The sequence below is a fragment of the Lissotriton helveticus genome, chromosome 9, assembly GCF_964261635.1.
Source record: "Lissotriton helveticus chromosome 9, aLisHel1.1, whole genome shotgun sequence".
Taxonomy (NCBI): domain Eukaryota; kingdom Metazoa; phylum Chordata; class Amphibia; order Caudata; family Salamandridae; genus Lissotriton; species Lissotriton helveticus.
In genome coordinates, this window is record NC_136070.1 from 484,341,055 (window position 1) to 484,367,400 (window position 26,346).

The window sequence follows — 26,346 nt, forward strand, 5'->3', positions numbered from 1 at the left end:
GCAACTTTACACGACTAGGGTCACCAGGCAGGACAGGGAATTGAAAGGATTTCTGTCGGAAATGCATCTAAGGTTATTAGCAGAAGGAGATAGAACTTCGCTAGATAGTGAGCTCGCCCTGGAAGAAATACCTCAAGCTATTTGGACTCTCCAGATAGGGAAGGTGATGGGCTCAAATTCTCTCCTGATTGAGCTTTATAAATTGAGGCCGTATAGAATAGCCTCACACCTTAAGGTGATATATGAAGAGAGCCTTGAGAGTCTTGAGAAGGGACGCCTTCCGCGAGACCAGAGGATAGCCACTCTGGCGGTGATTTACAAAGATGGAAACCTAAAAATAAATGCTCTTTGTATCGACCTATCTCACTGCTGAATGCAGAAATCAAATTTCTGGCAAAATGACTAGCCACCAGACTGGCTTGGCTAATTTCAGGTTTAGTCCATCCGGACCAATCAGGCTTTATGCTGTCCAGAAACACATAATTAAACTTGCAACGATTGCATGGAGTGATTGGAAGAGTGGACACCATAAGAGAAGATGCAGTGGTGGTGTCCTTAGATGCCACCATAGCATTTGATACCATTGAATGGCCATATCTCTACGCTGTCCTGGAGAAACTTGGGTTTGTCCCAAAATGTATTGGCTGGGTACCGCTCCTATATGCAGACCCCCTCACCCGGTAATTGTTAATAACAAAAAGTCCGCCGTCTTTCATCTCCACAGAGGGACGCGACAGGGTTGTCCCTTGTCACAGCTATTATTTGTATTAACATTCGAGCCCCTAGCCTACTGGATCCAGAAAGACCCTATAATTCGTGGACTGCGATGGGTAGAGGGTTGGGAAGACCGTATCTCCCTATACGCAGATGACATTCTGCTATACCTGGCCTCTCCAGACAGGTCCCTACATAGGGTTCTTAATATATTTACTAACTTTGGTACCTATTCCGGTTGTACCATCAACTGGTCAAGATCAATAATATTTGTATTGAGTGGCAACCCGCAAAGCCTTCCCGGGGACTGCAAAGTGGCGATAGCCAAAGATGGCTTTAAATATCTAGGGCTGTTCATTACGAAAGATCTTCAACTTTATTATGCTTCCAACTTGCTGCCGCCACTGCAGCGGCTACGGCATGATGTGGAACTCTGGAAGACGCTTCCGCTGTCGCTACTGGGTAGGGTGGCGTTCTTCAAGATGATGTTGTTGCTTTGTTTCTTGTATATCCTACATAACTGACCAACACTGTCTACGTATCCTATTATGCAGAGGTGGAAAGTGTGCAGAGGTCCCTGCTGTGGGCTAATAGACCGTCACGAAAATCCTTTACAAAATTAGTAAGGGGCTGGTATGATGGAAGAATTGGGCTGCCAAACCTCAAAAAGTATTTCTGGGCAGCGCAGCTAGCAGCCATTAACTATTGCTCATACCGGCCTCAGAGTTATCCAGGATATGCTATGGAAAGGTGGCTCCTGCCTGGGAGTAATCATACACGAGCGTTATATTCTAGACCCATGAAATACGGTCTGAGAAATCCCCACAAAACACTCGGTGCAGATGTGGCATTCGGTACAGAGGAGTATGGCTAACCATAACACTATTGTATATATCAAAGGGAGAGAAAAACATGAAAGCTAGTTCACTTCCCCTGAAGGTATATGAGTAATCAACAAGAACTAGCCAGTGAATGAAAGCGTAATGTGTGTTTCTCAGGTGAAGGAAACATCTGTTTCTTATGAAAGCCTTCCCCCACCAACCTAGTTGGTGGCATGCTTCATCATCGGGCCCCACCCGGTGGCACAGAGCGTGCCCCAGGTGTGCTACGATGCCTGTTTACAGTGGAGGGGGTATTGGTAAGTAAGTGTGCAGTGATAGTGTGTGAGTGTAAGTTAAAAACTGTCCTAGGGTCCCACTACCCAAAGGGGTTATTTTATTGATGGGCCCTTGGCAGTGTTAAAGGCAAGGTGGCAGATGTGCGTGGAGAAGACTATGATCTCCCACATCCACTATGGTCAACATGTTTCAGCCAGGCCGCATATTTATCTGGCTTTCTTCAGGACCTTTAAATGTGAAAAGTGATTAAAACGTGGTAAGTAGCGTTTAAGTGATCTGGTATGTGACGCACTTACTAAGGTGCGATATGGGTGAGAGGTGGATTTCCTCTAGTGGTTTATACCTGTAATGGAAAGAAAAACACAAATACAATACAGACAAACACACATATAAAGAATTAGCTTTCAGTAGATGCACATTTTAATCATGTGTTTCTGTACCGTGGTTACCGTGCTTTAACCGGGTAATATGCGGCGGTGAGATACGGTTTGTGACGGTACTGTGGTGTGCAAGTCAATATATGCCAGTAGAATGCGCTATTGTGTCAGAAAATTCAATAGCGGGAAACTAGCAGGCATTTGTGTAAAGGAACGGCTAATAAACTGTGTAAAAATCTTACTCTGATGTTGTCAGAGAAAAGCCTCATGAGTTTCCGGCAAGGGGTCTGGCTTGTAGTCACACTCTGGTTTGTGAAAAGGAGACACGCAGAGTATCCATTGCTCCGTAGTTGAGTGATTACCCCACAGTCTGGAGACTTTGGTTTTAACACTGCCAAGAGTCCATCAATAAAATATCCCCTTTGGGTTGTGGGACCCAAGGTCAGTTTTTACCTTACACTCACACACTATACCTGTACACTCACTTAACAATACCCGCTCTGCTGTAAACAGGCGCCACCGGGTGGGGCCCGATGATGAAGCATGCCACCAACTAGGTTGGTGGGTGAGGGCTTTCATAAGAAACAGACGTTTCCTTCAATTGAGAAACACACATATCACTTTCATTCACTGGCTAACCACAACACTAGCCACTCCGCTGTGGGATACGGAATAATTGGGTTCCCTCTGGAGAACAAAGGGTTCTGATAAATGGGATATCTCGGGTGGGAGACCTGTGGAAAAAGGGAGAGGTGATGCCCTTCGAGACACTACAACGAGAACATGAGTTGGCAGAAACCGAGAGATTCCAGTACTTGCAGGTACGACATGCCTTGGAGTGCGGCGATCCCGAAGGGAGTAACGCCTCTTGATAGAGTCCTGGATGGCTAAATGCCACGTAAGGCAATTTCCATGACCTATTTGAAATTGATAAACCACTCACCAGATCCTCTTCCGCAAAAGTGGGAGAAAGACTTGTCGGAGCTAGAGGAGGAGGAGTGTCAGGAGGCATTGGCATCGTCAAAGGAGGTAGCATATCCCCTAAATTGAAGTTAGTGCAACTGAAAATATTGCACAGAATATGTCACAGGCCAGCGTTGGTCAAGATGGGATATAGAGAAGACACTCACTGTAGAAGGAAATGTGGCCAGGAGGGCACGTCCCTACATATTATATGGGAATGTCCGTATATTAGTAGGGACTGGAGTGCTGTCGTCCTTTGCATGGGGGAAGTACTGGGAGAGAGGCTAGCACCAGATCCAAAACGTTTTTTGCTACACGTGTGGGAACCAACAGATTTGAGCAGTAATGAGAGAGCATGGGTTTCTCTGTGGGAGATGGTTGCTAAGAGAAACATAGCAAGGAAATGAGGGGCACAGGATGTATAGACGGTGGAGGAATGTTAAAATGATATGGACTGGTGCATGTTCAGGGAGAAAACTGTATATGTGACCAGGGGGTGCCTGAGAAAGTGGATGCAAATATGGGGTAGATGGAACGCCTACAGGGGGGATATATGTGTTACCATCACATGCCTCCTCAGACAAATTGGACATTTGAGATTCAAGAATAATCTAACCAAAGGCAGGGATGACTTAATGAAACTGACCCATGCGTTCCACGTTAATGAATCTGGTGAATTAACCGCTATAATAATTGTGAAATCTGTACTGTTGTTTGTTGAAATCAATAAGAAGAATTTAAAAATAAACAAAAGTAGATCAGGTGGTGCTGGTTTGTTTTTAAAGGATATTTTAATTCCAGTTTTATCTGAGGACAATTGAGCTTTATGTTTGTCAGATGGATTTCCATCTTAATTGTATAAGATGGCTGGGGATCTCTTAAACCCTTTCCTATTGAAAGTGGCTAACTTTATATTGAAAGATGGGTCAACCCCCTTCTTTTAACTGGAGCAATGTGGTTTGCTAGGTAAAAAACAGTGAAGATGCTCTAGACCCTAATTCTTATCGCCCTATGACATTGCTTAATGCAGACTATACAATTATAATGAAGCGATTTCCTAATAGGCTGTGTGATGTGGCTTCTAAGCTGATACATGAGGATCAGAATGGGTTTGTTACGGGTGAGTGCTTTACATTAAGGCTATTGACATGAGTCACAAAGCAGGTCCCTGGGCAATTATTTTTTTTTGGATGCTGAAAAGGCATTTCATTTTGTGGTTTTGGAAACACTGTATTGGATCCTTGAGTGATTTGGCTTTTCCTCTCAGACCACAGTATTTAATAAGAAGAATGAATGTCAATGCCAAGGCAAACTTAATTTTGAATTTTCCCACCTTCATTATCTGTCTACTTCCCATGCTCCAACCCCCCCTCCCCTGAATCTCTCACCTTGCCTGCTTTTCCCCTTACGTATTTGTGCTTATTGTTTATCTCAACCTTACAAGTAACTATGTTGCCATGCTCTAAGAACTGTGTCACCTTTGTAACGATGTAACCTATAACTGTGATCTGATGCTCATGTAAAGCGCTCTGATACCTCCGGGTCTAGCCAGTGCTATATAAAACTTTTTTAAAAATTAATTAAATAAATAAATAAATAAAAGAGGGACCAGACAGGCCTGCCCCCTCTCTCCTGCCCTTTGTACCTACTTTATTGAGCCATTAGCTTAGACCATCATGCAAGATGTCGGCATTAAGGCACCTTTGTCTCAAAAGTCCATAGTCAAATTATATGCGGATAATGTAATGTTATTACTGGCACTGAGGAGTTCAGTACAAGAGAGGGTTTTGAGATTTATAGGGCGTTTAGCATCCTAGGGGGCTATAAAATCAATAAAGCCAAGACCAAAGTCATTCTCTGCAACTGTCCGAGGGAGAAACTGCTGGTTGAGCTTAGGCCTTGCTTGCATATTTGAAATAAAAGTTATTTGGGCGTCTTTGTCTCTGAGGATTTAGGTGGGCTGTATGACGTGAATTATAAGCCCCTTGTGAATAAAGTGAAAGCATTATTAAATAAGTGGATGCTTTTACCTCTTGCAATATTGGGATGTGTAGCTCTTATAAAGATTAGAGTTCTCCCTTTATTTAACGTCTTGTTTACTGCTGCTCCCTGTATCCTGTGCTCGTGATTTTTTAAAAACCTGATTCAATGATCTTGTCATGAAGATAGACCAAAGGTAGCCCGAGGGTATCCTTATAAATGTTATATAGGAATGTTTGTGATGGGGGACTAGCCCCTCCAAATTTGAGATTACATTATGTTGCTCATTTTGCACAGTTTGCTTTTAGATTTAGAAAATCTTGTCCATCGTTTAACCATCTGCACAACAATCTTGTTGATATAATGACCTCAGAGAACATAATTTTTGATCCCTTACACTTGTCCAAATCTCAAAAGAAAAGTTAGATATAAGACTCTTTAACGGTTTTTAGTTGGAAGGAAAGCACAATTTAACAAAAAATATAATCTCCCTTTTATAAATAGAGTCCATTATAGGTCAGATCAAAAGGGGAATCGGTATATTATTGGATTCAGCCACTGCCAAAAGCTGGCAAGCCTACAGATTTGCTTAATTAGATGATTACCTGGTCTGTGATAAATGAAAATCTGGAAATAAATAAAGTCTTCTATCACTAGTAATATAATCTGGCTCCATCGGTCATTTTGGGACATTAATGGCTATCTGTAGCACCTCGATCACAAAGCCCTGGCCGAGAAGAGGGAGTTAGCTGAAAATCTAATTAGAATCCCCCGAAAGAAGAAAGTAGGGGTCTGGTGTAGCTATTTGTTATCATGTGAGAAAGCTCAAATATATCAAGGCTTTCCTGTTTTCTATTTTTGGACAATTTTGGTGGTTTTTTTCAGTGTTTTCAATAATTTAACAAAAACATTAGTTATCAGTGGTTACACATTTTCGCACCATTAAAAACAACAGAAAGTTTTTTCTGGTGTTTATGGAATGTTATGCTTTTATTATTGCTTGCTTTCTGCACTGATAGTGTATGTGTATAGATGGTGTGCGTACTAGGTCTCTGAGGTCCAAATACATTTTTACAAATCAAACTTATTGTAGTACATCATACAATACTTCTTTAGTGAGTCTTTGGTCATGCGCACTCGCTCTTTCCTTCCTATGTAGACGTTAATCTGTGAAAAGGCCCTCTAAACATTGGCACTGGAGAAGGGCAACAGCAAAACTATCAGTATGCAATTTGCTAACTCTGGCCACTGACATGACTTTCCATGCCAATATTGGTGCACCTGACGATTACCCCTCTCTGGGGCAGGTTCTGCAACATATACATTGAACTGGGTGCATATGCCCTCAGTTATTGAAGTGATCAAAAATGAAGCAGTACTTTTCAAAGTCCAGAGAAAAATCTCCTTTACGGAAGAGATCTAGAACGTGTGCAGCGTACCTCAGTGAGGCTTCATTGACTTCAAATGCAATGGTTGATGAAGGGACATTTCAATGCATCATTGCAAGCCATTTCTCATGCACTGTAAAATAAAATTTCCTGAATTGCTCCTAGGCATTTCTTTGCTTACCAAGTGGCAAGCATTCTAGCATGGAACATGTTGCAGTGCCGAAGTCACTATAAGTGTCCCCCACTCTACTCTCAAGGAGATGTTTCACCTCTACACCAATTACACTGAACACTAGGTAGACAAGGGTGTTTTCACACTCTAGTTTTTTAATTATGTCCACTACAGCAGTCATGTTTTCCTCTAAAAATCTAAGAATGCAGTGCAGTGTACTTTTTTTCTCATCACTATCAATTTGCGACTAAAGATCCTCACATTTCGTGCCTTTGGCATTATCACTAAGTAAAAATTCAGTAAACGTTCACCACATGGATAATGAAACATTCTCGTCCTCTAGGACTGAGAACCATTGGCTAAATTACACAGTTGGGATGACTTTCTTTTATGCCATACAATGCACAAAAGGAGAAATATTTGCATTTTAGTTCCCACGAATAATGAAACAGTGCAACAGAATGGACTGCCAAGTCAATAGTATCCGTCATTGACTCTGATGATAAAGATACTTTCAGCATACCAAGTAGCAAATGGCAAGGATCTCTTACAGGGAAGCACTTCAGCTCAGGTATCGGTTTTGACAGGTCATCACACAACTATTTCATATTCGTAGCTGAATTACTGCAAATACAAACAATATCACTCCAATCTTTGTTGAAGTTGGGAAGAACTTTTTGCAGCAGCATTCCAAGTGACACTGCGTTCCATGTTTTCCAAACATCTGGTCTCATGTCTTCACTACCATCGCAGATGCTTGGTTACAGCACTCTTTCCACATATACCTGTCACTACACTTTGCATTCAATGTTTAATGCCTGGGGTGTTTGGCAATTCACCTACTATAAGTACTGACTCGCTAGAAAAGGGGGCTGATGTATCAAAGGGTTTCATCCATTCTCTGTCTGTGGGTAAATGTGATGGTACATATTGGGAAAGATTCTTATGAAATCAGCCATTTTACCTATTAGTGAAAGAATCAAACGTAGCCAAAATATCAAATATGATTTTGATACTTCCTGATTCTCTACAGTTTAAAAAATAATCTAAGACCTGAAACATGCTTATGAACCCTGCATCTTTAGACCAAAGACCACAAAACTGAAAAAAGCAAAGGTAAAAGAAAAAATATTTTAGTGACATTACTAAGCAACAAAACTCAAGCAGAGTAATGTTAGCCCTGTCTTTCTTGCTGCTGCCTTGTATAACAAAGTTAGATTGTATTGGACCCTTCAGGAAAAAATTAAAATTACTTTTACTCACCTTTTCCTTTCTTTGAAAGGCATTTAGTTTGAGGTTGTGAAGGTGTTTTTCAGTGCTTATATTTTACACTGGTGAGGGTTAGTTCCCTTTCGGTAGAGTTTCATCAGCTATTATTGGTTTAAACCTTAAACAGGATAGCCTATATATAGCTGAATCTTTGCAAAATGGCCTAAGGGGGAAAGATTATTATTTATGCGAGACATTTGGCTTGCAATAAATTAATTTAATTTCTGAATTTTGAGGGGCGGCAAATTTGGCAAAATGCTGTTTTTTCAAAATGCCTCCTTTATCGGACTCCTCAATTTTTAAGTAAACCATACAAAGACCCTCCTAATCAATGCTTTAGATGTAAGGGGATAGACCTGGGCAAACTGGTCTCACACAGTCTAGCACTGTGCTAAATTAGGCAACTTTTGTAACAACCTTTTTAGATTTCTGGAAGATGTACTGCAGATTGAAATTTCCCAGATTCCCTTATTCGGGCTGCTGGGCTATTGTCATATGCCTTTGGTAGTGAAGAGGTGTCAGAAGAAAATTTTATTTATTTCAATGTTTGTGGCGAGATCGAAATTGGAGATCCAAAATTGTCCAATCCGTCACAGATTGGTTCGAGAAAATGTCGAGAATAAGGAGGTTGCATGCAATGAGGAGGCATGCAGAGAGAGGTTGCATGCAAAGAAGGTGGGGCGATTGAAACTATTTCATGCATTGTAGGGTCGTTTTATGGCTGATGAAGTGAACAACTCTCTTTAGGGTTCAAAAAGTAGGTGAAAGAGGCACTGGGGAAGATGTTTTCGATGAGGGATTTTTCCCATGTCTTCATATTGAAACCTTTCAGTTTAATATTTACTGTAATACACATAAAGTTGACACTATGTTGTGTCTGGCCTATATGTATGGTATTGCACCTCTGTGATTAAAAAAATAAATATAAAGAAAATGCAATTCAACACCTCATTCATATGTGATATCCTTTATTTAACTTTCAAGTTCCAGAATACAGTTATGAAGGTGATAGTTATGAACTATGTTCTGCATCTGACTCTAGGTTTTGGGATACCTCAATTTCTGTAAGAGGGAACATGGGATAGCACCTGGGATAGCATCTTTTAATTTGATTGATTTCATAACATATGTGTCATCTGCCTTATCATTCTTTTCAGTGAGGATATTCATACTACTGAGAGATCCTGCCAATAATAGGAAACTGTCTTTTTCAAAAGGGGAGGAACTTACACTCCTTCCTCTGATTTGCCCTGAAGTTAAAAAGATGTATTTTGTCACTTATCTGATATTCCTTTTTGGTGGTTTTAATATCAAAATCTGTCCAAAGTGGAGTTTGACATATGTGAAAGTGCGCCTCAAATGTTTCCACCACTTCTCCAAGCACCTGGTTTATGTAAGCATTATCAGCATATGCTCAGGAGTTCAGTACAGGAGATGTTGAAGCAACACCATTTTTCTTCTAATCATGACTTCAAAGGGTGACATTTTACTTACAGATGCTAGGATACTTCATAGATTTATTAACAAGGGAAGCCATATGTCTAAACCATAACCAAATTATTTCAAGCTATTCACCATAGATTGGTTTTATTGTTCCATCGTCTACTATTAGCAGGCCTATAAGCTATATGGAGTTATGTTTTCACAGCTAGTATCCCCATGACCTGAGTCATTACCCAGCTAGAAAAATAACTCTCGTCTGATTCCAACCTGTGTGGCAGGGAAAATATCAAGGAAAATGGTTTAGTTTATAATCCAAAAGGCTGCCATATCTGCATTACAATCATTCTAGAGGTCCAAACAGGGTAGAGCTGCTAAACCTCTGTCTTGCACTGTTGCTGTGAATTGGGCTGAAACTGCGCACAAATTAAATAGTCTCTGCAATAAATTTTAATATCATGCATTGAATAAAGATCGATAACCAGCCTCTCCTAAACTCTCAGAACTGATTTTTCGCACACTGTTGTTATGCTGTAATTGCTGAGTGAACATGATACCTCTAAAGGCTTGAATTTATCGAATTGGCACTTGCGCACCAATAATCCACGTTTAATGTTTAAAAAGCACTCTTTATTTCCTCTTTCCCTGCACAAGCATATGAGGTGAGATGATTGGTTTGGGAGTCATTGATGTAGTTATAATACAGGCAAATTATTGGATCTTTTTCTTGGGTTTTAATTAAATTTGCATGTGTAGTGTCAAGCTTCCAGTGGACAGTTAATAGCTCATCTTATTCTGAAAGCGGGGGTCACAGAAGAAGTTTGGTTTTCACTTAAAAGATACTCCAGGACAATATATTGCACCCTCATTATCCTATCTATCTGCTTCATCATTTCTTACCTTATGGGTCCTTGCTACCCAGGAGGCACCCTTAGTCTTCCTCCAATAAACAGTAAACCCTTTAGACTTTACAAGGCCATCAGTGACTTGAATCAGCTTCCCATGCTTTAATGGTTCTTATTTGAACAGAACATATATCTGTATGTCCAGCTAGGCAGCAAATCCATATTGAACATAATGAGGATCTATTACAATTACAATAAATAATTAATAACATTTTTGGTTGACTGCCATTTGTAAATTGACAATGGTTAAGGTACTAAACTACTTCGAAGTTCAGTGCTTTAATCAATAACTGGGCTGGCCACAATTGCATCCCCCATCTCTTTTCAGATGGTGAAGGAACTTACAGCTTTATTTAGTGTAGGTGTTCTCTTACACAAGCTTTAATTTTAGAATTTGTATGAGGATTATAAATAGTCTTCCATGTTGAATTGTCCAAATCTTTCTTCTATGAGAACAATTGCAAGGTAATGAGCGAACTATTGATGTGGGATAATAACAAATAACATCTATGATTGTATCACTTTGCAAGTATTAGAGAGTTTCATAGGTGATTTATTATGACAATATCCCCTTATATAAACCTGCAGAAATTATGAAATGCCCATACGATTGGTAACAAGACCTTCTCAAAGGGGTTAAACCACTCCTAGATTAATTTTAAGGTCTTAAGCAAAAACATATGTATTGTAGGTTTGGTCATGCTATTGATATTGTACAGCTAGAGTCTGCAAGGAGAACTCCCTCACCTCTGAGGATTAGATGAACAGGGTGCTTTTGTTTGATTCGTTTCCCCTCATTCACATTTTATACCATTTCTGAGGAGTTTCATTTATGGCTGTGTGATTTCTGCATACCCTTCTATAGACTTCTAACAATATTCTAGAAGAGCTTGCAGCAAAACTATGTTAATCTCATCACGTCTTTTAATGTATCCGAAAGGAGTCAGGCAGTACTCTTGTTTTCCAAAGGAAAATGCTAGTTCATACAGATTCAATTAGTTGACAAATATCATCAAACATCCCAAGGCAAAGTCTAGGCAAATGAATACGTAAGTACCCTCAATTTAGGCAAGACCCTGATCAATGTATGTGAGTGGCTATTTGTACTAGATGACAGGTAGTGGGAATGTAACTTATGATCTCTTTTTGTTGTTGATTTTTGATAGTTTCCATCAATACTACAATGAGGCCAATATTAAGCAATGTTAGATGACAAAAACGGTTTTCATTTTAGGATCAGAGGAAATATTTACCTTATGAAGCATAGTTAGCCCACAATCATATGAATCCTGTGAATATATATCTTGAAATTAATAAAAATAAATTTAGATTGATGAAGTCGATGTTCACATCCAATCAATGTAAAATATCAATAGATGTATGTACATTGTGGGCAGTATCTCAGAAAACCAAAAAAATTACAGAGGATCAGCCACTCACTGTAACTAGTAAAAAGCATCAGTCTATCAGAGGGTTTTTTGACTGAAAGAATCCAAGTCAACTTTTATTGGATGTTACAGAAAAAAGAAACCACATACTTTCCTACAACTGTGAGAATTTTCTCTCACATACAAAACTTCTTTCTTTGGTCAACATCAATCCATTCTTAAGCATCATTTGAATGAACTGGAACTAAAAACTGACCCTGATTTTTGCTAATTTGGGGCAACATTGAAACTTCATTAATGGTGATGTTGGCATACCTGTCTCTATATTTTGTTAACTAAATCTTAAACTTTATGAGCTCCACTAATCACTGTGTTTTATCAAAATCACATGATTATTGAGAAGAATAGTGGGATCTTCGTTCCCCTCTGATGCTGCAATTGTAATGGTAGGATCGTAATCGTTCTGAAGAATCAGTTGATAGGGCTTTGCAATGATTTGTGCAGTTCCGCTATGGCTAACAACATTTATTAGCTTTGCATATTGAATTTGACAACAAGCCTGAGTTCTTCAAAAAGAATTAACACAGTCAGTTAAGGGGGACATCCTTTACATACAGTCAATATCTAACAATAATGGGGTCCATTCAGGTTTGACTATAACTATTGGATGAAAACATATTTTCAGTTGCAGATTTGTAGAACGCACAACCTCAAGTTTGCAAGTTTTCTAAATTTCTAATAGTAACAGTCATGGTCTGAATTTGGAATTTATAAAAAGCATTCTTGTTTGCATATAGATCATGAAACAAGGACTTGGATAATAATGAAGCTTGTGACCCAGTATTGAGTAAGGCATTCGTTTTTAATTGACCATCAACTGTCACTGGAACAATATAACATTCCTCATTAACTGTAATATTACATGAAAATTATGAGTGCTTGCTAGCATTGGCTTTAAAACCAAAAACACTTGCCTTGTCTCTCTGTTTGAGGTTTCAATCTCCTTGTAGAATTCAGATTTTTGACACTTATAGTGGTGATTTCTGTTGTATTCCTCCCAGAGCATTCATGGACCTGATTACGTTCTTAATCACAGGGATGGTTTGGGTTCAAATCCGTTGCTGCTGTTAAGCTTCCAAAGATGGAAAGGCTGCAAATATGAAGATGCATCAGTTGTTTTTGTGTCACATGAGCTCTAAAAAGCATTCACTAATAAAATCATCCTTACTCAAAGTTTAACCCATCCAACTGATACCTGTATCAATAGATACTGACAATTCATTTTTGGGTCTGTCTTGCGTGACTAGATGTCCGCCGTTGGCGCTTTTAATCTTTTAGTTGCTAGTGTTTATCCTACACTTTAAAAATTGGGAACTCCGGTTCAACTGATTGAATATTTGTCATTTTGTTGTCAAATAATATATTAAAATGTACTCTATTTTTCTAAATTGGTGTTGGGTTTTCCATGTGTTGTGTTTTCACTGTATTTCTGTTTGTTTGTGTTCTGCATAAATACTTCACACATTGCCTCGAAGTTATGTCGGACTGCTTTTGTGTCAATATACCAATGGGTTAAACACAGGGGAATTTAGTGACTTCTGTGGTTCACCCTGATGGCTACTGTGGCTGTTGCTTGAGCAGGGTATCTTGATAATCAATGAGAAAAGGACACTTGTATCTACAAAAACCATTGGTTCTCTTTGACAACCCTCATAGACGCTGAAGATTGTAACGATGCGGTATATTTGTTTTTCCGCCCCTCATCTAGCGTCATGGCATAGTCATTGGGTGGTCAAAGGTATAGTATGCCTGCCTCACCCGAGGCACCTCTGGAGAATGTAGAAGTGTCCAGAGATCAAAATGACACCTCCAGAGGGATGGTGTCCAAAGGCCAAACTAAGAGGGTAAATGTAAAAAACAGTTGTTCACCAAAACGACAACTTTATTAGAAAAGGTGAGTACTGTTAGCTAAAATAACAGGGTATATTCGATAATCGTGTAACTGGATTATCATATATGACATTGGTAAAAAGTCGACATGTTTCAGCTCCTGATGGCCCAGCCGGGTCTACAGAGCTTTCGTCAGGACAAATACAAAGGGGGGGTATTACTTACACTACTTGTGCAGTATTCATGTGCTTACAGGCAATCACAGATTCATATTCCTGTTTGCTGGGAGAATTCCTCCTCTTCAGGGCGCATAGAGTCGCTATTAATCATGGTCTGGGCCACGTGAAAGTGCAGAAAGTGCAGAAATTTCCTGTGCTGACTCTGCCCCTGGAAGCCAGGGGCAGAGTCAGCACAGGAAATTTCTGCACTTTCACCATGGCCATGGGTCAGTTAAGGACAGAAACCCCAAAAGTTGCAGTTGCCTGTAGGCCAGTAGGTGCATATCAGAATCAGGACAGGATAAACCAGCATTGGATCAGGACCGGACCACCAAAGTTAAGACCAACACCCGCAGTTCAGTTGCAACGCCTGCGCTACTTCCTCTCTGCGGCTGACAGTCAGAACCCCGATTGGGTTATCGATTTCACCGACAAAGTGCTTCACCAGCACCTCGGTTTCCCGGACCCCGATTGGGTCAGCGAATCTCCTGGCAGAGTGCTCCGCAGCCCTCTGCTCTTAGTCACCTATTGAGTGCGTTGGGTCAGTGACAGGTCAGCTATTCAGACAAGTTGGACAAAATCTCTGGCTAAACCTACATTAGTTATACTATTTTCTAGGTCAGTGTACCACCCCCCAATGTTGCAAGTGTAAGGATCCCCAATTTCGATTGGACAAAAGAGGAGAAGAGGTCGTCACACCACACCAAATTTGAGACTTTTACCATCTCTTATTTAAATTTATGTTCACGCCCATCAAATTCAGGTTCTCATGAGGCTTTTATTCCACCCAACAATGGATGTTCTATGGGCAAATACATTGTTTAACATTGTATAAATTTGGGTTCACAAGTCCACATTCCCATGAGCATCTTCTAGTCAGTCAGTTCCTTGGCCATAGTCCAAAGGTCATTGTTCCAGAGACTTGAGATTTTCGCGCAGTCGCAGTTTCAACAAATATGGAGTACAGCGTTGTAAGCCAGGCCAGTTTTCAAAGTGCGACATGAAATGGAAAAGAAACAGTTTTAGAACACAGAATAAATGAATACACTGTATACCATGTATTTCTACTCTCTAACTATTATCTTAATTTTAACTATAGCATTAGGATTAGGCAGAACGAACAGCTTGGCGAAAGCAGCAGTGCAAGCTTCTCGCATGTGAGAACATAGAGCAGCCATATTTAGCACTAGTGCGCAGAAGCGGCAGATTCCCTCCAAAACAACGACTACGTCATGTCACGTGAGTATGACAGACGCATGCGCAATAGAAACCCTCGCGTAGCAGCAGCCATTTTAGATGCAAGCGTATTATGATTAGTAAACACATAAGCAAGCTTCACTCGAACACCCAATGTTGATGCAAAATATGCAAAATTAGTAAAACAAACATGTTGGTTACTTTATTAACGTTATTCGAGGTTCATGAATACAAGCATGTGCGAATCCTTGCTCCATCACTAGGCCTCAAGGGAGATCATTACAGTAATTGAATTTATGGTCCCAATGACAACAAAGAAACACTCTATTCATAATTATTCCCTACCATTGTTAGATTCACAAGCATGGGATTAATGATTGGAGGAACGTTAGCATAGTGCTGCATATGACATTATGTAGATAATCCCTGGCATCAGATTAATGGCTACTATCAATGACCCACTTTCATCAATTCTAATGTTTATATAGCCTACTCACACACAGATTATTTCCTAATATCATCTACTTCAACAGACACCGTCAAAACACTAGATATAAGCACTCTGGCTAATGTTTGAGTATCAACCAATTACCTATCAGAAAATGATACTGAGATTATGCCCTGGGCTATGATATAGGATGCAACAAAAGCTGTGATGAGAGGTAAAGTAATAGCATTTATAATGACTTTGTGAGGTTGGTTAATGCTAAGTAGCTTGATCTACAGTACAAAATTTGTAGATCTGAATCTGAACACAAAAGTAATGTCTAGGCAGACATTGGCAACAAAGTAGGTCTAGAAAAGAACTAGAAGCCCTTATGACAAAGAGGTTGCTTGTAAACTACTAGCTATCAAAGAGACAGACTAAAAGTATGATAATGAAGAAACATTATTGGTGTATAAAATTAGAAAAGCACAGACTGGGAACTATATAGGAGCAGGATAAGATCAAATTAATGTTGGTCAGTCATTGGACCAAGATACATAACACCCTGTACTTGCTTCTATATGTGTATGTATGATGCAAATGTAATAATCCTTCAATAAAGGATTAATACTTTCCTGCAATCCCACCCATAGTTTTGAAGGAGCTTAAAACCCCAATATCTGAAGGAAAGGTGCATCTTGCCACTATATTACTTCCTAATAACAAGGTGATGGGTCTAGATGGTTTCTTGAATTCCTTTTATAAGGACTTTATTGATATATTCATTTTCCCACTGACCAAACTCTTCAACTCCATTTCAGAGTCTGGAACTGTGACTTCACGTATGATGGAATCAATCCTCACACTAATACTGAAACCTATTAATGACCCAGAGTCTTGTGATTCATATAGCTCAGTCATCTTTGAAATAGTGATGTGAAAACCTTTTCTAAGATCCCCAGAACTAGAATTAAAAACAAACTTGAGATATCTGCTCATGTAGCCAGGATAAATCAAGTGTGGCCAACTTCTTCACAGCAAGAGTTCAAATAGGAACACTTGAGTGCTGGAATGGGGACGTGTTCTATAAAACCAATGTACAGTATTCAAAACAATATATCTGTTTGCCACCGCCCATTACACAAACTAGTTTAACATTTTGTTCGCCATTTGTTTGGGGAATGATAGAGTGATGTCCTGAGATGCTTGATGTCACCTGCTTTCAGAAACTTCTCCATCTTCAAACTAAAAAACGTAACCCCTTTTCTGATATTAGGAACCTGGGGAAACTTTCCCTAAGAATAATTTCATTTAAAAAATGTATAACAACCTTAGGACTGGGCTCTGGAATTAATTTTACACCAGGCCACTTTGAATAGAGATTTGCTATCACCAATGCATAATGTAGATAGTTTGATAAGCAGTTGAATGGGATGGCCAAATCAATGCCAATTTTCTCCCAGGCTTTTCAAGGACACTCAATCAGTTGCAATGGAGGGTTCTTGACAACCAAACTCTTTTCTGCACTTGAACACACCACACACCTTTCTACAACATAGTAGATCTCTTTATCCATGGATGGCCACCACAATGTCTGTCTGATCTTGTGCTTAGTAAAGGTATTTCCTAAAAATCAGTAATGACCCATTTGGATTAGCCTAACTCTGATATCTTCCGGTTAGATCAATTTATCTCTTCTCAAAAGAAAACCATATTCTATAGACAATTTATCATGTATGTTCCAAAAAGGCTGACATGGTAATTGGTAACTCTAGTGATCTCTCTTCTGGCCACCCTTCTTTTACATAAAACATAACCAGTTTTAAAACCTCATCTTGAGCAAACTGTGATTTTCACTCATCCTTGGACTCTGGGCACATTTTCTCTAAATCCATTGCAGCGATAAGACAATCCTCATCAACACCCTCACTTTTGCCTTCTGGATTCCCATCTGAGGCTGGAAACCTTGACAAAAATTCAACCCAAGCATTCCTTGCACCTTTGATGTGTTTTATGTCAAATTGACATTGCAAACATTTTACTGTGATCCTAGCAATCCTAGGGATCAGCTCCTTTATCATAACCTCAGAAAGAATGACCACTAATGGTTCATGATAGTCACAATCGTAAACTCAGTTCCCCACACATACGATTCAAACTTTTGAATCCCTACCAACAAGCCAATAATACTTTTTCAATTTTGGAATAGTAGGGTTTTGACTCCCTCAAAACTCGAGATGTATAGCAGATAGTGTTCTTGCCCTTACCATCCAATTGTGTGAGAATTACTCTAATTACCAATGGGATGCATCAAACATGATGGAACATTGTAACCTTGGGTCAAATAGCCTCAACACCCTTGAGCTGACTAGTTCTTTCTTAAGCCTTTCAAATGACTTTTTGCACATAGTGTCCCAGTTGAATATTGCATTTTTCTTCAACAGATTGGTCAAAGGTTGGATATGAGATCCATAGTCAGGGATAAAGCTAGAATAAAATTCTCACATACCCATGAATGATTTCAAACCCAACTTCTCAGCCGGTGGCTTTGCAGTGATGATGGCATTTAATAGACCTTCTCTTGACTCAATGTCATTACCTAAAACCACATGTCCCAGATATTCAACCCTGGTCTTGGCAATTTTGCATTTCCCAATTTTTAGCAGAACTTCCCTTTCCAGTGGAATAAGCAACACTTGGTCTAATATTGTATCATGTTCCTCATTTGTGATAGCACAAAAACAAATTGTCATTCTGAAAGGTGACTACACTTTTTATATTCTTGAGCAGATGATACATGATCTGCTGAAAAGGGAAGCTGCAGAGGCCAAACTGAAAGGCATCAGGCAATACTGAAATGTACCAGTTGGTGACACAAAAGGTGTGAGAGGTCTTGACTCAGGTTCCAAAACAACCTGGTGAAAGGCAGATGCTAAATCAAGTTTTGAAAAAACATCTTGCTCCTGGCATCATTGTCAACAAGTTGATAACCCAAATGGCACTGTTAGGCTCCGCAGATCAACGCAGACCCTCAATTCACCATTTCTCTTACAAGCCACTACCAATGGAGATAACCATAACAATAACTATATGAGTTCAATAATGCCACTGTCACGGAATTTCTTTAACTTTTTCTCAATCCTCCCTAACAGAAAACGGGACATTTTGCATTTTGTGCTTAGTGAGGATTGCATCTTGCGCGACCTTAATTTTATGCTGAAACCCTTTATAGTGCCCAAATTGCCTGACAATGTTGTTCAGATATCTGATAGTGATGTCACCAGCTAATTCTTCTGTGACCACAGAGAGTTGGAGCCTAATTATGAGTTTCCCAAGGTGGCGAGGCAGCTACCACCGCAAGGGAGGTCTGACCACTATGTTACAACTTTGACAGTCGGAACGCCGCAACCGCTCGGGATCATGATCCCTCCGCGTTGGCTTGGTGGTCTGGGCCAGTAATATGCTGCTGGAGCAGCTACAGGAGCGCCAAGCATATGATGACTTTCCTGATCGTCACACTTTTCATGGTTGGGATCCCACCATGAAAAGTGTGGTGGTCAGGAAAGTAAGAGAGCCATACAGGGCCCCCCTGGTGCCCTTATGCATAGTAGTACATGCAGGAAGGCACATGGTGTGCCCCCTGTGATCATTCACCCAAGTTCCTGCATGGCATTGACCGCAAAGTCCATGCTGTGGAGGAACTTGCTTTGGTGCTCCTTCGGTGCTGCCATTCAAAGGCTCACATATGAGCCTTTGAACCGCACTGCCACAGGACTGCCACACCCCCTGCCCGCCAGACCACGAAATGACTCGTAATCTGGCGGGCGGGTGGCTCTGGTATGGTAGTCCGCTTCAAGACCACCAAACTCATATTCAGGTCCTTGGTCTTTTGTGCCGGGGCTCAGGACAATTCTGAAGAGATGTATAATCCTTTGTATGTCTCCTTTCATACGAAACTGGAGCAAGATCCGGTGGTTCCAGGATTCTTCCTGGCCACAATTCATCAAAAATTTCTTGACACCATTGTGATTCTGCACCAGAATGAACCAAAAGCCTGATAGAGCTATTACCCACTAGTACCTCCACATAAGGATCAATGCATTCTGCTGGATCCCTGATGCAAACTTCATCCCTTCCACCAATGCCATATCCTGGAAATCTTTCTGTATCTTCTCTAGATATGTATCATGATCATCATCAACTAAATTTGATACTACAATGGCACTGTTCTTTATTGGGTTCAATTTACTTTGTCAAACTTTTTCAAAATGTCCCACTTTACCACATTTGCTGCAAACCACATTTTTGACTGGACATTTTGTCTCTAACTTAAAGTGCTGTATATTCCCACATATAAAACAAACATGGTTAGTTTAAAAAATGCCTTAGCTGTCTTGATACTTCCTTATTCATTATGCACTCATTTGAAGTGACTGTACTCTTTAGGCAAACGTCCCCCACTACTTCTGTTTTCCATCCTCAAGCTACTTAACTGACATTTGTGATGTCTCAATGCTTTTTGCAATCCTCAATGTTTCTTCAAATAACAGATTGTTTAATGATAAGAGTTTCTGCTGGATGGCTTAATTGATACAGTGACAGATGAACTGATCTTGTACTAGCTGATCTGTAAAGTTTTCAAAATTGCAATCTGCGACTAATCTCCTAAATTGCAGGTACATGTGCATTCACACCCTCTCCATTGAATTGTTTTCTCAATAAGAATTTCTGTTGTAGCACAAAAATGCTTAGTTATACATCAAATGTTTTTCCAACTTTGTGATGGTTTCTGTGTACTCATTCACTGGTTCCTCATTTGTAACCTCAATTTCTGGCAGATGTTTGAAAACTGCACGCCTCTCAAATCACAAGTGTTTAAAATAGGCATTTCTTTCTGGATGAATTCAACCTTGAAGCACCTATTGTCCCAAGATATGTTTGGAATGCATTGAACTAATTCCTCCAAGACACAGGTGGTTCACACAGACATTCTAAAAATTGGGGTGGTGGATTAACTGACTGCATGTCATTTGGGGTTTCTGTCTTTCAAAATTTTGCATGGGTCATCCTAGTAATGGCGGCTCCTGCTCTCGCTCGTCGCCAACAAAAGGTGTGGTGAATTTTGTTAAATGATTACGGCATACACAGCTCTCAGGTTGAAAAGATAAGTTTAATAAATACAGGAGTCCCCGTACATATGGTTTCAGCTCAGCTGTTGCCACCAGCTGCCTCGGAACACTCATCAATGCTATCCTCGAGAACATTCCAAACCCCACATTCCCCTTCACTAAGCCCCCTGGAATTCTACCTAACGTTCAGAACATAACAGTGAGGTCTAGACTATCAGATTGAATTGTCCTGTCCACAGGAACGAGAAAAGGGTGCCAATTTTTGCTTTCAGTATTTGTGTTGACTATGGAATCTTTCATGCCAAAGGTAATGGAAAACAGAGAGGTTATACACTTGCCACAAAAGGTCAAATAAAATTGGTACTATTTGTTGGTGACATACTTTGCTTTTTAATAAACCTATCTACTCCTTTCCCAGCGTGTTTAATAGAATTACCAAAGATCCTTGATGTAGTAGCTTTTAAAGTCAACTCTAGAAAGTCCATGGGTATGGAGCAGCAAAACCACTGGAGGAAATTATATAAGGACCTTTACAGATGGGTAAAACTTCAAATGTCATGAATAGGGAGCATACATTGTGTAAATATCAATGTTGTACCTAGATCACTATACCTAGCCAGGCCTTTACCTATAGCTATCCCAATAGATTCAGTGAGAACTATACAGACGAAGATTTGGAATTATATATTGTACAACAAAGCCACTCAAGTAGCTAATGTAATACTTTCTAGAATCTCATTTGATAATGGGCTCAGAGCTACTGGCATAAACATATATACATAAGCAACACAGTGAATTTCAACTCATAACATGGGTCTCTTTTCTGATCACAAACCAAGGTATAATTTAGACTTTAAACATGTAAGGGCCTCCTGTGACACTTCCTGTAGCTCCCTCTAGCAACTCATAAAATGCAGGGACCCCCTACTCAGCTGTGCTAAATCCACATTGAAATATTGGAATAAAGCAATGAGAACATGCCGATTCAGAAGCTACCCTTCACATAAGACTCCAGTTAGAGAGCAACAGAATTTTAAGCAAGAATGCTAGACAAGGGCTATTTGCATTGGACTAATGCCCCAGTACTATTTTTGGGGGTGGGGGCTGTGTAATAATTTAGTCTTAAAAAGCAGAGAGCAGTGCACCAAAAGTCATTTATAGAACAACACAGTTACACTGGGCACAGCAAGGCCCAATGAACAAGGGTTTTAGCAGGAAAACTGTGATAATGGAAGACATGTTAGCAGTGTGGGAGGCAATATTATGTATATCTAACTTGTACAGTGCTTTTAGATTAAACTAACCTTTTCCTATCTCTGCCATGTGCTCAAAAATGGTTGGAAGAACAAGGAGAGGACATAAGAGAGACCTTCTGATTTTAAGTTGGCCAAGAGGGGCCAAGCAATCCATAGATACTCAGTATAAATGGAATGCCTATAAAGTTATGGTATGATGGTACCTAACACCAGTGTGCCTGAAAGCCATATATGGGAGCTTTGAAATATGACATAAAGGGTGAAGTAATAGAGGATCCCTCTACCTCATGTTTTGGAGGTATAGATACATCCAGACTTATTTGAAGGAGGTATATCAAAATAAAGACATTATGAGTATGCAACTGCTGATGGCGCAAGTATCTTTCCTGGTGAATGAAGAAGAGTTGTACCCTCTGTCAACACCCACATGAAAACCTTTACTAGCTGCTAGGTTAACTGTCAACACCAAAAGGTACAGAAATTGATAGCAATGGTGAACAATAAATTATCACTATTTGAGAGAATTTGGACATCCTTTCAAACTTATGTCAAGAGACAGACCTCAAAGGTGCGAATGCCTTGTAGCATGCCCCTTTGATCCTAACATCAGGAGTAGTCCTCTTGATTCACTCTAAGTAAGTTAGTAATGTCATACTAATGAACGCACCTTTACTTACTCACTATTGTACTGACTGAAACATCCTCTTCCATGAAAGTCCACTTGAATTGATTGTATATCTACTCTCAGAAAAATCCATGTGACTTTTGTTTTGTTCAGCACTTAGAAAATTAAATGTTATGCTAAAATAGTCTGTAGATTAGAAGGTGCAACTACTCAATGCATAAGAAGGAACACTGTATTGTTTCTGTTAAAAGCTAAAGAAAGTTGTTTAAAAATAGGACTGCTTAGTATAAATTAATTATTCAACCACTGGATCCACTGTGCACTCTGCAAATTAGGGATTAGTTGAAGATTACTAGCCAGCTCTACTGCCTAAGAGCACCGTAAACATTTATGCTCTTTACGACAAACTTATCCAACACAGTCTTTTTCATTCTTTAAGGTTTCATCGAGCTCAGTCTGTATGATCAAGTGCGGTTACTTGAGAGCTGTTGGTTGGAGGTGTTGATGGTCGGTCTAATGTGGCGCTCCATCGATCATCCTGGTCAGCTCATCTTCGCACCAGACCTTGTGGTGAACAGGTGAGGGAGAGTTTCTTTCTACTCTGTGATACTGCACACCATTTCTTTTGTCTGCGTTTTTCTAAAAAATAGGTGCTCCCTAGGCATTGATTTACTTTTGAAGACGAGAGTATTTAATCGTATAAGCTCTGCATTTTGACCAAGAGGAGAACAATCACAGGAATACTGCAAAAAAAGAGATTTCACACCAAAAATTGCAAGTTGTTGATGTTGTAATGTCATGAGCTCTTTCTAATGTCAAGAATCCTAGAAACCTGGAACAGTGCCTCTGCAGACTTTAGAGCATTTCAAGTGGCACTATAGTGCTGTATGATGTGTGGCTGCGATACGGCGTTTTTCACGCCCTTGGAAATGGGTGTTTGTAAGACCTTCACTGACCTTGACTGTTAATCGAAAAGGAAAAGACAAACGTGAGATAATGTACCCAGTGCTGTAAGAGTCATTTCGTTATTGCACTGATTTACACTCATGTTAAATTTGCGGCGAAACATTTATAATTCATGTAATACTTAAAAGGACACAATTTAATATCTGGAACATGAACTCTTAAAAACAAACTATAACATGCTTCTGAAAGAATTGTTTTAACTATTTGTCTTATTTTATTACTTGTACAGCATTTATATTGCAGGTGGGGATTTAAGGGCGATGGGGAGAGAGGCACAGTATAGTTCCTATTCACTGCAAGAATCCCATAATATACACCCTGGTGTATATTATTCCTTGACGTGCCATACCAGTGTAAAGTTAAGTAATCATACAGACAAAAGCAACCTCACTGAGCAATCCTTGCGATTCGCCATTAGGAAATCGCTAAACAGCATGCATGAAAGTATGTTGAACACTTTCTGCGATTCCTAGGGGATCGCAAATGACCTACCTTATGAATATTAATGAAGTAGGTCGTAATTTGTGGCGCACTAGGAATCGCAAAAATCACAGGGATGGTGGCCTTCTGGGGTCAGCAGACCACCATGTCCGTGATTGCTTTGAAATAGAGCAATTTATTTTTTGTTGTAAAGCAACCCGTTTTTCTTAAAGGAAAATGGGATACTTTACAAAAATAAAAATGAAAAGTTTTCCTGTTCTTAAAAAATGCTTTTACAAACATTCACAGAGGAGAAGTGGGTCTCTTGGGGATCCCTTCCCATTTGCGAATGGGTTACCACCTACTTGAAGTGTAAATGTTTTGCGACTGCATTTTGGTTGCAAAACATTCCTACATACCGATGTGATTCGGTATTAGGAAGGCCCGCCATAAACACACCCCTTCCTAATAGCAAATCGCAAACCCATTTTGCGAATTGGTAACAGGTTATCGAATCACAAAATGGGGTTTCCTGCATCTGAAAAGTATTTTCTGCGTTCGCAAATGTGCCGATTCTGCAAATCGGCCCATTTTCGGAGAAAAAATGCTGGATGCATGTGCCCCTAGGAGCCTGATGTACAAAACACTGGTAGCAAAATACTGCACACAATTTGCAGCCCATATTTTTGGGAACAGCGAGAAATTTTGTGAATCAACCTAAATACATATAGGTTGGTTCTGAACTGTCCAATTCTGAGAGGGTTGCTATCTGACCTAGCTCATGAATATTAATGATTTAAGTTGCAAATTGTGTCTCATTCTGATTGGATGCCATTTAAGGGATCGTAAACAAGAGACTGCCATGTCTGAGTTTGCCTGTTTGTGATTTCATTTTTGTAATTGCATTAAACTTTTTTTTTTAAATACTGTTTTCCTTAAAGGATACAGAGCTGCGTTTAAAAATAACTGCTTTTTAAAAATGTTTGTGAAAGAGATGGTAGTGATGCCCTGGACCCCAAGTCCAACTCTGGAGATTAACATTTTCAATGTTTTGCACCTGGATTTAATTTGCAAAACATCGAGACACTTCCTAAACAATTACAATTTTTGAGGAATCCCTAAAGCACATCTTCCAAAGATGGATTTCTAATGTGGTGTCACAAATCTTTTTTAATTGTTGGCAATAAACATTTGGCCCATCTCGTCCTTTTCTCCAGTTTGTTGGCCATAGAGCAAAGCAGTACAAATGCCTGGTTACTGAACAGTTTAGCCGCTGTGCTCCAATAATTTCCATATATTATCTTGACAACTCAAGGTAATATCGGATCACCACTATTTAATGAATACCAGAAAACAGATCAAGGAAAATGCAGAGTTTGCCACCAATAAATAAATGCACACTGATTATTTCCCACCAATACGTGCAAATCACTAAATACTGTGACATTACCTTGCTTTGAAGCTATTACCACTGCACTGCATTGCCATGTTATTGACCAGCAAGTCCTGTTGGAGGACTCTAGTTCAAAGACCCCTTTGAAAAGAAATGTTTACTATTTACCACGCAAGTGCACACTCTGGAGCACTGAGTACCTCCAATAGCCTTCGAGGTGTTATCAAATATATTAAAAATAAGCAAGTTAACTGATGTGCATGATCTGCAAACCAGCAGAGAAGCTTGTAAAGCACGACTGCAAAGTCCCTGTACCTGGGATTGACTAGCTTAGAATTGATTCCTCAGTGATCGACCTCTCTTGAATTCAGGTGCTACATATATTTCATTTCAGATTAATACTCGAGTAATTATTGGATGTTGAAGTTCCACCCTGCTTTCATCTGTGCTGCTTGGATGCACTAGAAAAATCTATAGAGACTCTCATGAAAACTCCTACCATAACTGCCTCCAATATGCGCTGCCCAGGTCTGGATGTGACATCCCTGGTGACTGCAGACTCAACACTGCAATGAAGGGAAAATTTCAAATTTAGAAGAAGCAAAGGGGAGGAACAGCATTCAAAGGTGGGATTAGAGGATATAAGGGATGGAGCTAAACCTGCCTAGGGGTGGGAGGTAAGAAACTCTCATATCCTCATAGGAGACCATACTTAATAAGGTAAAAGTGAAACGTGCATGTAAAAGACATGTTCCTGTGGGTCTCATGTCTGACATTATCGAGAAGGAGTGTTGGGTTATATGTCCATGGACAAAAAAAAGAGTTTGTGAAAGAGCTACAACACATGGTTTCAACTATAGAACATAATTAATTTACTCCAGGTCAGTTCCAAATAAAATAAAGCACTACCACATCTACATATAGGACATGAGACTCAGCTTTTAGGATCACATTTTAGAATCTTTATAGATGTATTGCAAAATCTAATTATTATTTTAAAAAATAATGTAAAGCAATTGAACCAAAGACATGGTTTGCAGCAGAATACACCACTGATAAACTTCATACATTATAATCAGTGTATTTTTTATGAGTCAAGGCATAGGGAAGC

The 26,346-nt window shown here is 39.7% G+C and overlaps 1 protein-coding gene across 1 annotated transcript in view; it reads left to right on the forward strand.

Annotated features, from left to right (window-relative positions):
• The window catches only part of ESR2 (estrogen receptor 2), a 1,269,185-nt gene that overhangs the window by 1,001,896 nt on the left and 240,943 nt on the right, over positions 1-26,346 (forward strand). The window contains exon 7 of the mRNA XM_078660316.1: positions 22,896-23,034. Coding sequence (XP_078516442.1) covers positions 22,896-23,034 — 139 coding nt within the window. The remainder of the gene's footprint in view (positions 1-22,895; positions 23,035-26,346) is intronic.